General features: G+C 38.8%; 1 protein-coding gene and 1 long non-coding RNA gene across 2 annotated transcripts in view; one reads left to right on the top strand and one right to left on the bottom strand.

Annotated features, from left to right (window-relative positions):
* Nucleotides 1-1,670, bottom strand: LOC131022577 (uncharacterized). Its single transcript, XR_009101345.1, has 2 exons — nucleotides 751-1,670; nucleotides 1-370 (listed from the first exon to the last, which is right to left on the bottom strand). It is a non-coding gene; the product is annotated as an uncharacterized LOC131022577 (long non-coding RNA).
* Nucleotides 1,671-11,675: 10,005 nt separating this feature from the next.
* Nucleotides 11,676-13,985, top strand: part of LOC131022942 (leucine-rich repeat extensin-like protein 4) — a 4,706-nt gene continuing 2,396 nt past the window's right edge. The window contains exon 1 of the mRNA XM_057952482.1: nucleotides 11,676-11,863. Coding sequence (XP_057808465.1) covers nucleotides 11,676-11,863 — 188 coding nt within the window. The remainder of the gene's footprint in view (nucleotides 11,864-13,985) is intronic.

The raw sequence follows: 13,985 nt of genomic DNA, 5'->3' as shown, positions 1-13,985 counted from the left end.
TGTCGAAATCGAGATTTATGTAAATATACAATATTCCAATCACATTGATACATTGATGTCCACAACTCATAATAACATACAAAGTCATCAGTATCATTACACAAACTTTCTTTTTGCTCCACCATGCTTTTCTCCCCATTCATACAACACCACCACTCAACACTCAAGTGCACTCCATCGCCCCTTTGCCTTCCTAGCCTACAAGTTCAGCCAAAACACTCCCTTAATCACTAGCAAACCAAGGGAAGTAATTAGTCTAAAATGCTGCCAGAAACTCCAAGGTGAGATTTGGCTTTCATTCATCCGGTGCTCTGCCACTTCTAGGTAAACTTTGGCTACATTTTTTTTCCATCTTCTTCCATGATTTTACCTGTATTCATTAAACAACAACAAGTACTACCATTTTCAGATTCAATCATTTGATACCAGTTAACACTTGAAAGAGTGAGAGATAGAGCAGTTCAAATTTTGCCAAACTTCAACAAGATCCAATCAACTTATTTAACTCAGCAACAACGGCAAACCTCTAATCATTTTCTAGGTATATACTACTGTTTCAGTTCATTTTCTCAACTCATTCAAGCCACATATATTGTCATCATATCATAGCATAATCAATCATCTATGAAGTGCTTAAGGAGATGGAACGAATTGTAGGCATACTTCACTATACTTTATAAACACAATGAGATTTCTTAACTTCATAAGCAAATGAATCAAGATACAATAGTAGAATGAAATAGACTTAACTTTAGAAGAGAAGAACTTGGGCTGCACTGCGAGCCGCTGGACCTCAAGAACAGCGGCAACGGTGCGACGAATCAAGCAGACGCCGGCAGCGACGCCCTAGTCGTCAACGACAGCGCTACTCGCCGACTGCACAGTGCCGGTGGTGGATCGAAACGATGGCAGCGGCTTCCCCAAAACAGCAACACACGAACCACGTCGGACCAGTGGCGACGACAGTGGCGGAAGTCTCGAGCGCAGCAGCAGCGGACGCTCGGCAACGGCGTTCTGCCTTTTCTAAAACTTAGGGCTCGACGACGGAGGGAGATTTTGAGGACGAAGGAGATGAACGGCGCCGCTCCCAGGCGGCGATATCTCGCCGAAATTTCAGGGCCGCGGAGGCGCGACTGATTTTATGGGAGCAAGAGGCGGCGAATCTCCCGGCCTTCCAGTTACAGCGGCGGAGAGATCGACGGTGGTCCAGAGATGGTGAGATCGACGATTGTGGTGGCCGATGGCTGCTACTGTTCGTCTGTCAAGGAGTTGGATTCACTGGTCGGTGGCGGCTTTTGTCGTTGCTGTCGCCGGAAACGGACGGAGAGGGAAGAGCAGTGGGTGACGACGGCTTATCGCAGCTGCTCCCCGGCGAGCTTCCGCAGCGGCGGAGCTTTGAGAGAGAGAGAGAGATGGAGGGAGACGGCGGCGATACCTATCGACGTTGCCAAGGAAGGAGGCGGGTCGACGGCTGTCTCGCCGGAAGAAGCCGCGGCGGCGGGACTGATGGCTGAGTGAGAGAGGTGAAGAGAGAGCCGAGAGGCAGAGAGGGAGAGTGAGGGCTGAAGCTATGTGTGTGTGCGTGAGAGGCGCAGGGAAGAAAGAAAGGCTAGGGATTGGGGAGTGGATTTGAGTTTGGGCCAAGTGATGGGCCGATTTTTTTATTTAGTTGGGCCGATTTTTTTTATTTAGTTGGGCCGAAAAATTTGGGCCTCCTATTTATTTATTGGGCTTTGTTATTTATTTTCAGTGGGCTTGAGTTGGGCTGAGTTATTTATTAATTTTGGGCCGATTTTAAATTAGGAATTGGGCTTCAGAATTTATTTATATGGACCAATTTTAATTATTGTAATTGGGCCTCTAATTTATTTATATGGGCCGATTTTAATTGATTTGGGCTAAACTATTTTGGGCCCTTATTTATTTGTTGGGCCTTATTTATTTTACTTAGATGGGCCTTTATTAAATTACTTCATTGGGCCGAATTTATTTAAATTGAAGCCCATCTATTTTATTGGGCTGTTATATTATCTTCGTTGGGCCTCGTTTGATTTATTTAATTGAGCCCAGCTAATCAAATTAATTATTGGGCCAAGATTTATTTAATTAATCGAGCCGATAAGTTATTTCAATTAGGCCTCTCATGTTAATTATTCAAGCCCACTTCTATTTAATTAATTATTAGGCTGCCTTATGTTAAGCCTTTTAATTATTTAATCTTATAACATTATTTATTCCTATTTATTAAGCCCGATTAATTTATGAGGTTATTCAGCGAATAAGCCGAATTAGTTATTTCTTAGTAACGACCAATAAAGATGGATTTATTTAATCAGTGGATTATAACATCCTGAAGAGAATAGATTAATTTTAGTTAATTATCCGGTTTCATGAGATGAAACTTAGCTTTTATTTAAATCCGATAGCTTGGATTAACAATAGAAATTCCCTGATTATTATTTCAGAATAATAATTCATGCATAAGGATCATGCATCATTAATTCTGTATTCTCATCATTTGAGGATTTTTATTCGAGCAAATATCTTATATATGTACATATATTCTCGTAATAAAGGTCAAGGGCGAGATTGACAATCTATTGAGGAGCTTTTGTATCACAGAAAATCACTATCAGGTGGGCATTACTTTCATATATATCAAATGAGTTTAAATGTTACGTTCAAGCAAGTTATTTCATGACTAAATTAATTGAAGTTATTTCAAATATTGTCTTGCCATAAAATGTTTAAATTTCAGTATGATATCTATCTGATGTGACTTTTATTATGAAATCGAATTCGGGTCCTGAGCAGTTGATAGCTATCCTGCCAGGACTAGTGTACACCAGTGACCGTGAGTCATCTAGCGGGTTGGCCGGTCAAGTGACCGTGAGAGGTGGCCACCTCTCCGGCACAAAGTTCCAGATATGATAGATTACAAGAGAACTTAGACTGCAGTCGAACTTTAAGAATCACAAATGAATTTAGTAAGCTTGGGCCTTTTAGCGAAAAACTCCCTTGCTGTACTGTTTAATTATGGCATGACAATTTACAGTTTTGAAGCATGTATTTTATACTTAGGCATACGTGCCCACTGAGTACTTTTGTACTCAAGCCCTGCATATATTTCTAAATGTGCAGGTTGAGTAGCTGCCGATGGTGATGAAGTGACGAGCGGGATTCTTTTATCTTATTATGTATTAATGAACTCTAGGGTTACATGTCTTCATACATGTAATCAGAATCATATTCCGCTGCGTACTCAGAAGTTTTATGTTTATTTGGCTAAGTCAGAGATATCTGAACTTACTAGTTATTTGAGTCTATACGACTAAACTTCTGTTATATTATAAATATCCCTTTGTTTAATGATGAAATGCGATCCTTCCTTGTTTGATTATCCCCTTTCTACCCCGCTTCTAATCTCCCTCCATTAGTCACGATTTCCCGGCTTAATTATCCTTAATTAGGGTCGGTCGTGACAAACATAAATGAAAGAAGCCCAATAAAAAAAATAGTAGCCCATCTCCATAACACTCTCGGTTCTCTCTCTCATCTCTCAAAAATCAAATTTCGCCTCTTTCCTTCGGAAGGAGCCGCTCGCCCTCTTCTTCTCAAAATCAATCGAGCGTTTTTTTTTTCTTCTCCGGCTGGAATCTGGCCGGCCTCGCTTCTCCGGCTGTTCAGCCATCGTTTGTCGACGCGTCGAACCCCGGCGACCTCTCCTCCTTCTTTCTTTCTCACGCAGATCTCAGTCGAGTCCCACTCTGGAAATCATCGCCGCTGCTGTCACGCCCGCCTCCTCCGAGTCGTTCCGGTCCCGATTCAGTCGTCCTTTAATCTGTGGCAAAGCAGAGGCCTGCTCACGGTTGCCTATTGCTACGTCGTCGGCTACCTTCTAGATTTCCGCCGCCTCCGTTGATTCTCTGAGCCCCGACGCCGCTGCTGCTATAACTTCTTCTCCGGCGAAGCAAACTCGCCGCCGTCGCGACATCTCTGGAGATCCGCGAGCACCCGCCGCTGTACTCAATTTCCGCTGAGCAGGGGTCCGCTGTTGCTGCTATCTCCGGAGTCGAAGGTTCGAGCCACGCCACCAACTACAGCTGCTGTTTCGCCGGGTCGCGGCCTGGAGTTCTATCGCCGGACGTCGCCGCTTGGGAGTGCCGCCGCCAGCCGCTGCTGTTAACAGCAAGAGTCCGGCAGCCTCCTTTCCCGGAGCCGCCGTCGCCGTGAGTTGCAGAGCTCCGACAGTCCACTACCACTCAATCTAAAGCTAAGTTCTCTAGTCTCGTTTGTTTTCGTTTACGCGATTGGTGTCGAGGAGTATGCATATTGATTCAGTTGAGTGAGAAAAGTCAGTGCTAACATTTAACAGTGTGAAGATGTCATAGCTAAAATTGTCCGATCACGAGCTAGGGTGTATCCTTTCTTATTAAACTGTGGAGCCTATTTTCATGTGTATACTGATCATACTTGGATGGATAATATGCATTATAGGACATAGCATATTGAGCTCAGTAAATACCTCGAATGTGATCGAATTGATTGCTTGTTGAATGGCTGTTTCGTTGTTGGATTATATGCAGCAAAATGAACTGAAATAACCAAGTTGCTGTTCATAAATGTAGGTGGAATCCTGAGTGCATTAAAGAGAATTCAAAGAAGGCTTACCTCCTTGAAGTTTGGCAAGAAGAAGAGTACTTTACTCCCCTTGAAACTTGACGGACAGTGAATGAAGTAGGGAGTTTGTTGGCTGGGGTTGATACTAATAATTCATTGGTGAAGACTTGAGTGTAATGGTGGGGAAAAAGAAAGAAAAACATAATGATAGTGGTGTATAGAAGTTGGGGAACAAAGTTTAATGGAAAGAAAAAGAGAAGAAAAAGAAAGGAAAAAAAAAATGTAGAGGAGAATTATTGATGTATTTTCTCTGACTCGGTGATTCTGTAACTGTAAAGTGAATCACGTGCTCATATTTGCTTGTACTGTTTATTTAAATAAATCCCGATTTCGACATGTGATATCTTACTAAAAACGATAAGTTATAAAATGAATCTAAATTAAATCCGTAGATTTAATTCGTTCATTGATCTGATATCTAAATTAAATCCGCAGATTTAATTAACTCACGAGTCTGAAATAATCCACAACTTGAGTAAGAATAAAATCTAATTCCATCTCGCTTAAATAAATAACGTGACTTTGCTAAGTCAGTTATAACTCTGAAATAATATCATTGACTGCTTTAACAATATAAATTCAGGATCATAAGCTGAATTCATATCAGAATAATATCCATTTTCATTCACTGATGAACAAAAATACACACTCATTACTGGATTTAAAATATATAAAAGAGCGGGTCACTACAACTATACTCAATGTAATCAAGTTGCATCATATAATTGAAATAAATTAGTGTGAATAGCAAAGTAGAAATACAATTACTCAGTGATTCATACGTAGGGAAATCGCGTGAAAAAACTGTATAACATATATATTTTTTGAATGTGTTACATTTTTTTTTTGTGGAGAATGAGAATATCTAAATTAGTGAAAACAAATCTATGATTATTTTTAGAAGAATCACCAAATATATTGGAAACAATATATTGAGTATATTTATCCACAGATAATTTGTGGAAACAAATAAAAATAACAAAATTTTAGCAATATGAATATCCGAAATAATAACTGTTAGAGTTGGAGACTCTATTCTTTAATTGTCATTTATATTACTATCAGTTGTGGATACCTTTAGAGATACCAAACGAGTTACTGAATGCATCAGAATATTATGGAAAGATTTCTTTACAGATATGCTCAAGTTTTACAGCTGATATCTCTTTAGCTTTTGAGAAGTTGTTTCATGCTGGACTCTCACTTCATATCTGAGTCGACTTGGTAGTCATCTTGACAGAGTTTTATAAAAGGTGGAGTCTTGATCCTGAAATATATATAAGTCGATTTTCTGCTGGAAGAATAGTTCTGCGTTTTTGAGTACTTCTTTGGGCACTTGGTGAGAGCTGCACGAATCTGTCAGGAAGAACATTATTCTTGGAGCGTATGTTCTATTTCTTATTACTTTGCATTTAATATTGTTGCTTGCGAAGTACTTGTTGGTTTAATCTCCTTTGTGAGTTGAAGTTTAGTGTAGTAAGGGATTAAGTGTGATCGTCGGGGTTCACACTTAGAAAGTTAGTGATATCTAGCTTTCAACGTCTTACTAGTGTTGAGATTTTGGGAAATTATGGAGGCATAGAAGGTTGAGTCGTTGTAAGTCCTGCTGTAATTTAATCTCTCATAGTGGATTGTTTTCCCTGGGCGAGGCCCCCCAGACGTAGGTGTTCTATCACCGAACTGGGTTACCATATCGTGTGTTCTTGTTTGTCTATGGTTTTAATATCTTTGGATTGCAGTGTCACGTTGAGTTTTAATTCCAGTTCTTGTGAACTTTTTATGTATTTGGGGAAGTAAGTTTTATCAATTGGTATCAGAGCAGGTTACCTGCTTTATAGGTCTTGTTCCTGGGTGCTTACTTCCTGTCCTAAGGCGTGCGCTCGTTTTCGATGGCCAAAGAAGGTGGATCTGTGTCTCGACCACCTTTGCTGGATGGTACCAATTTTGGTTACTGGAAGATGCGCATGGAGTCATTCATTCGTTCTGTGGATGAGAAGGCTTGGACTGCTGTGGAGATTGGTTGGACTGCTCCTAAAGATGATGAGGGGAATGCAAAATCTAGAAATAAGTGGACTGCCGAGGATCTATGTGCTTCTAGTGCTAATCAGAAAGCCCTTAATTCTATTCAAACTGCTGTCACCGTGGATGTGTTTACACTTATCTCTATGTGTGCCTCTGCTAAAGAAGCTTGGGATGTTCTTCTCAACACTTATGAAGGAAACGCTAAAGTGAAGAAGCAAAGATTACAACAATTAACTTCACGATTTGAGGAGCTCAAGATGGAGGAGAATGAAACCATTGGCATCTTTCATGGAAAACTTTTGGGCATTGCTAATGAAAGTTTTTCTCTAGGTGAGAGAATTTCGGAAGAAAAATTGGTTCGTAAGGTGATGCGTTCGCTTCCAGAACGATTTGACTACAAGATTACTGCCATTGACGAGGCAAGAGATGTCTCTGATATGAAACTTGAAGAATTGATTGGATCTCTAAGAACTTTTGAAATGAGCTTCAGAGGTGACAAAACTGACAAGAAGAAAAGTATAGCATTTACTGCTGAATCAAGTAGCAAGAAATCAAACTCTATCAATAGTGATCAAGAAGATTTGGTGGAATCCCTTGTCTTGTTTACTAAGAATTTTGGCAAAGCATTCAACAAGTTCAAGAAGAAAGGAAGTAATGCTAAGAACTTCGACAGCTCCAAGAGTGCCTCTGGAAATTATTCTCAGAATGACAAAAAACCTTCCTACAGATCTGGTATTCAATGTCATGAGTGTCACGGATTTGGTCACGTTCAGGCTGAATGCGCAAACACGTTAAAGAAACTTCAGAAGCAAAATAAGTCTTTTAATGCTTCTCTTAGTGAGGAGGAGACCGATGATAGTGGAAGTGACTCAGATGAAGAATCTATTGCTCTTCTAGCTAAGGTTGAAGCTTTACATCATCAGGATCATTCTGTCGATCCTCTTGCTCTAGCCACTCAGGAGGTCACTTTTGATACCACGTTTGCTCTTACTGTCAAGGAAGATAAAAAATTGATTACAACACCAGACTCAGTCACAGGTGTCGAAGATACTGACAGTGATGATGATGGTCCAGATGAAGATTTTCTTGCTCAGAATTATGAGATTATGCATAAAAAATGTCTGGATGTTTTGGAGTTAAACAGATCTTTGTCTTCTCAACTTTCAGAAGTTACACAAGAACGTGATGAACTAAAATCGATGGTTAATGTTCTTCAATCAGACATCAAAATTCAAAATCAAGCCATGGATCTTAAAGTTAAAGAGCTTGAACATCTTCAAAAATTTGTGAAGATGCTGAATAATGGAACTGTAAAGCTCGATGAAATCTTGGAGCATGGTCATGCCTCAGATAATAAAGCTGGAATTGGATTTCAAAAGGATAAGTGGATTCCTAAGGAACAGCTACAGAAACATCATCATGCTAAGGAACAGGTCCAGAAACCTCACAATGTGAAGGAACATATTCAGAAAAATCACATCTTTTGTGATCAAGGCAAAGATACAGAACATGGGGTTCCTTCTATGTATAAAAATCTTCCACCACGAGGAAATCAATTGCCTAAGTTTGTTCCTGTGTGTCATTACTGTCAAAGACGTGGGCATATCAGACCCAGATGCAGATTTCTCATTGCTGCTCGGAAGGCAAATTTCAGAGATTTCAGGAGACCGATCTTCAATAATCACAGAGGTTACGTTGTTCATACTTCTCTCTGGTCAGGATTTCAAGAGAAATGGTATCTCGATAGTGGTTGTTCCAAACATATGACCGGCAATAGACAGCATCTTACAGACATTCACTTAGTTACTGAGGAGGGTGTAACTTTTGGTGATGGTGTACAGGCAAGAGTTATTGGTACTGGAGTTCTAAATGTACCTGGTCTTCCACGACTGGAAAATGTTATGTTGGTTGAAGGGCTGAAAGCTAATCTCATTAGCATTAGTCAACTTTGTGACAACAAGATGAATGTCACTTTCAACAAAGCTCAGTGTATTGTTACCAATGGGGATACTGAGTTCATAACTGGCGAACGATCTAACGATAATTGCTATGTAGTGGTGCCTGATGTTACCTGTCTTCAAGTGCGCAATACTCTCTCTGATACATGGCATCAACGTCTTGGTCATACCAGTTACAGAAGCATGAAGAAACTCTTACAAACTCAAGCAGTTCGTGGTCTTCCTAGCATGAGTATTGATTCAAAAGAAATTTGCAGCTCATGTCAGATTGGCAAACAAACACGATCAAGTCATAAGAAGGTCACCAAAATAACTACTTCTCGAGTCTTGGAATTGATTCATCTGGATTTGATGGGTCCAATGCAGATTGAGAGTGTGGGAAGAAAACGTTACATCATGGTTTGTGTCGATGATTTTTCTCGTTATACATGGGTGGAGTTTCTGCGAGACAAGTCTGAAACTTTTGATAAATTTCGTAAACTATGTCTGCAACTGGAGAAGGATAAAGAATTGTCCATCAAACGTATTCGCAGTGATCATGGCAGAGAATTTGAGAACTCGGACTTTGATAATTTCTGTGCAGAGAAAGGAATCATCCATGAGTATTCTGCTCCTAAGACACCTCAGCAGAATGGAGTTGTTGAGAGAAAAAAACGCACGTTACAAGATATGGTGAGAACTATGATGAAAGCAAATGATATTACCACTAATCTCTGGGCTGAGGCTATGAGCACAGCGTGCTACATCATAAATCGAGTGTATCTCAGGCCTAAAACTGATATCACTCCTTATGAGATTTGGAAAGGGAGAAAGCCCAATGTCAAGCATCTTCATGTGTTCGGATGCACTTGTTACATACTCAATGACCGAGAGCAGAAACAAAAGCTAGATGATCGGAGTTCTGAAGCTATTTTTCTCGGTTATGCTAAGCATGGTCATGGATTTCGAGTCTTGAACAAAACTACTCAAACTGTGCAAGTTTCTACAAATGTTGTTTTTAAAGAGACTGACAGCTCTATATCTGACGATGATGATCCTAATCTGCCAGTATCAGAATCTGTTTCTCAACCGTTGTTAGTATCCGAAACAATATCTACTCAATCCAAGCAGCCATCAGTATCAGATACAACATCTAAACAGCCTACGACTACTGATATCACTCCAAAAAGACTTGAGTCTGACAGTTCAGAATCTGAAGATGAAGATCGTCCTACCAAGACAAGTCATGCCAGCAAACATCATTCTATTTCAGATATTATTGGAGACATTCATGATGAGAGGAAGACTAGAGGAGTGAAAATTGATTTTCAGAAATTGGTAGCTAACCTTGCTCATGTATGCTATCTATCTCAAATTGAACCGAAAAGTGTAAAAGAAGCTCTAGAGATCGATAGTTGGATTGCTGCTATGCAAGAAGAGTTGCTGCAATTTGAAAGGTGCAATGTCTGGTATCTCGTTCCTAAACCTGACTTTGCTAACATCATTGGCACTAAATGGATATTCCGGAATAAATTTGATATTGAGGGGTTCATAACCAGGAATAAAGCTCGTCTTGTGGCTCAAGGTTATTCTCAAATGGAGGGTGTAGACTTTGATGAGACCTTTGCTCCAGTCACACGACTTGAAGCTGTTCGTTTACTCCTTGCTCTAGCCTGTGCTCTGAATTTTAAACTATACCAAATGGATGTGAAGAGTGCTTTCTTGAATGGTGATTTAAAGGAAGAAGTCTATGTCAAACAACCTAAAGGTTTTGAGGATCCTAAATATCCTAACCACGTTTACAGACTTCGAAAGGCCCTGTATGGATTAAAGCAAGCCCCTCGTGCCTGGTATGAGACTCTATCTGTTTTTCTTCTCTCAAAGGGTTACAAAAGAGGAAGTTCAGACAAGACACTTTTCCTCAAATATGATGGCAGCAATTTCATCATCATTCAAATTTACGTTGATGATATTGTCTTTGGATCTAGATCTGATGCTCTTGTTCAGGAGTTCGTCAACTACATGACAAGTGAATACGACATGAGTCTTTTTGATGAGCTGAAATTCTTTCTGGGGCTTCAAGTCACACAAAAGGAAGATGGAATTTTCATCAGCCAATCTAAGTATGCTGAAAATCTTGTGAAGAAATTTGAGATGGAAAATTCCAAGACACGCAGAACTCCTATGAGTACTAGTGTCAAAATTTCTAAAGATGAAAAAGAAAAGAGTATCGATCCATCTTTATATCGCAGTATGATTGGGAGTCTTCTTTATCTTACTGCCAGTAGACCCGACATCAGTTACAGCATTGGTGTCTGTGCCCGATATCAATCATGCCCTAAAGAAAGCCATCTCATTGCTGTTAAAAATATCATCAAGTATGTTAAAGGTACAAGTAAACTTGGTTTATGGTATTCTAAAGATAGTACCACTGCTCTTGTTGGATATACAGATGCTGACTGGGCAGGCAGCCCAGATGACAGAAAGAGCACCTCTGGCGGATGTTTCTACTTGGGTAATAATCTCGTCTCTTGGCATAGCAAGAAGCAAAACTGTGTTTCGCTCTCATCTACAGAAGCCGAGTATATTGCAGCAGGAAGTGCTTGTACTCAACTCATTTGGATGAGTCAAATGATGACTGACTATGGAATATCCACCTGTCCCTACACTCTGTATTGTGACAATAAAAGTGCCATTGACATTACTAAGAATCCTGTTCTACATTCTCGAACTAAGCACATTTCTATTCGCCATCATTTCATTCGTGGCATGGTAGAAGACAAGGTTCTTAATCTGGAATATATGTCAACAGATAAGCAAATAGCGGATATTTTGACAAAGCCTTTGGATGGAGATCGCTTTGAGAAACTACGTGGGGAACTCGGTTTATGTATCTTATGACTAACCGTTCTTAGTCTAAAGATATATGTTCACTCTTGCTTTCAAAATAGTTGGACATATTACAGATCTGTTCATCATGGTTCGGACCTCATTCACTGTGTTTCTTGGTCTGTAACTATTGGGAGTACAAATCTCATGACCTTTGGTCCTTCTCTATATCGAGTATCCTGCTTTAAGAATGAGGAAGACTCCGAGACTAAAGTCAATGCAGATCACAATGCAAATGATAATGAGAATGAAGAAGAAGCTGACTCTGATAATGATATGAACGAAAATGCTACAAACTATGGATCTCATGGTGATGCTAATGCTGCTGCCGACGGGTCTGCTTCCTCCTCCACTTGATTCTTTGTCATTCATTCAGACAAAAAGGGGGAGAAGAGTATATATATGCTGATGTGGAGGGCGTGTGTAGACACTGTGTGTTTGTTAAAGCTGCTAATGGGTTGGTATCTCTGTTCCATTTTTTTTGTGTTTTGAGGATTGGTATTTCTGATGTGGATTTGTGCAGCACTTTTGGTGAGTGTATTTCTGATGTGGATTTGTGCAGCACTTTTGGTGAGTAGCATTCTGTTTTTGAACTCTTGAGGGGGAGTTTAACAAGTAAGGGGGAGCAAAGATTATATATTGCTTTTTATTCATGCGTTGAAGCAATTCTTCATGTTTTGTCTATATAAATGACAAAGGGGGAGAATGTTAGAGTTGGAGACTCTATTCTTTAATTGTCATTTATATTACTATCAGTTGTGGATACCTTTAGAGATACCAAACGAGTTACTGAATGCATCAGAATATTATGGAAAGATTTCTTTACAGATATGCTCAAGTTTTACAGCTGATATCTCTTTAGCTTTTGAGAAGTTGTTTCATGCTGGACTCTCACTTCATATCTGAGTCGACTTGGTAGTCATCTTGACAGAGTTTTATAAAAGGTGGAGTCTTGATCCTGAAATATATATAAGTCGATTTTCTGCTGGAAGAATAGTTCTGCGTTTTTGAGTACTTCTTTGGGCACTTGGTGAGAGCTGCACGAATCTGTCAGGAAGAACATTATTCTTGGAGCGTATGTTCTATTTCTTATTACTTTGCATTTAATATTGTTGCTTGCGAAGTACTTGTTGGTTTAATCTCCTTTGTGAGTTGAAGTTTAGTGTAGTAAGGGATTAAGTGTGATCGTCGGGGTTCACACTTAGAAAGTTAGTGATATCTAGCTTTCAACGTCTTACTAGTGTTGAGATTTTGGGAAATTATGGAGGCATAGAAGGTTGAGTCGTTGTAAGTCCTGCTGTAATTTAATCTCTCATAGTGGATTGTTTTCCCTGGGCGAGGCCCCCCAGACGTAGGTGTTCTATCACCGAACTGGGTTACCATATCGTGTGTTCTTGTTTGTCTATGGTTTTAATATCTTTGGATTGCAGTGTCACGTTGAGTTTTAATTCCAGTTCTTGTGAACTTTTTATGTATTTGGGGAAGTAAGTTTTATCAATAACATAATTTAATATTAGATAAAATTTAATATCCAAAATTTTAGCAATATGAATATCTTATAAAAAAATCTAATTTTCAAAAAAATTAAAAAATAATATCCGAAAAGAAATCTAGTACTTATTTTTTTAAGGAGAAACACAAAATCAGTTGAAACAAATTAATAAAAAACAAATAAACACAAAATTTAGGAGTAATAATTTTCAAAAAATAAATAAATATTAATTTAGAAAAAAATATTCGGAAACAAATCTAGAATTATTATAACAAGAAACACTAAATTATTGGTAACAAATCAATAATAATATTTAAAAACAAATAAATCAATAACTAAACCGAAAAAAAATATATTCGAATTATATAATTTATAAAATTTTCTGAAATAAAAACATAAAAATAAGGAAACAAAGTCTTCAAAAATTAAGGAAACAAAATGGAAGATTTTGTGAAAATTAGAAACAAATTAGCCGGAAAAAAGGAAAGAAAATGGACGAAAAATAAGGAAAGAGAATGGACGAAAAAATCAAGGGAGAGAGACTAATTTCAGATATATATACATGAAAAAAATCAATGGATAAAACAGTGAACCAATAAACTCCTAAAACCGGTCCACTCTCTACTCACCAAAAAAAAACCGATTTTTTACCAGGTGTTCAGTACACCTGGTGTTCGTTTATCACTACTCTTATTCCAATAGTCAGCTATGAGCTATGTCAGTAATTTTTTATTTTTTATTTTTGCATTCTTGCCATGGTTTTGGTGACCATTTATGCTATGACACTTTTCAAGCTATGGGTGAGCACTGAATTGCCTATACTATTATATTAACGGTAAAGTTATTTGGACAAATTTTGTCCAGCCAAAAAGGGTAAATTGGTACATTTTATAATAAAATAAAATAATTACATATTTATAGCACTGGTTAAATGTACTGAAATAACCTTCGCATTTGGAGAGAGA

This window comes from Salvia miltiorrhiza, chromosome 4 (assembly GCF_028751815.1).
Source record: "Salvia miltiorrhiza cultivar Shanhuang (shh) chromosome 4, IMPLAD_Smil_shh, whole genome shotgun sequence".
Lineage (NCBI taxonomy): Eukaryota > Viridiplantae > Streptophyta > Magnoliopsida > Lamiales > Lamiaceae > Salvia > Salvia miltiorrhiza.
Note: the sequence above shows the minus strand (reverse complement) of the source record. Positions and strands in the feature narration are given on the sequence as shown.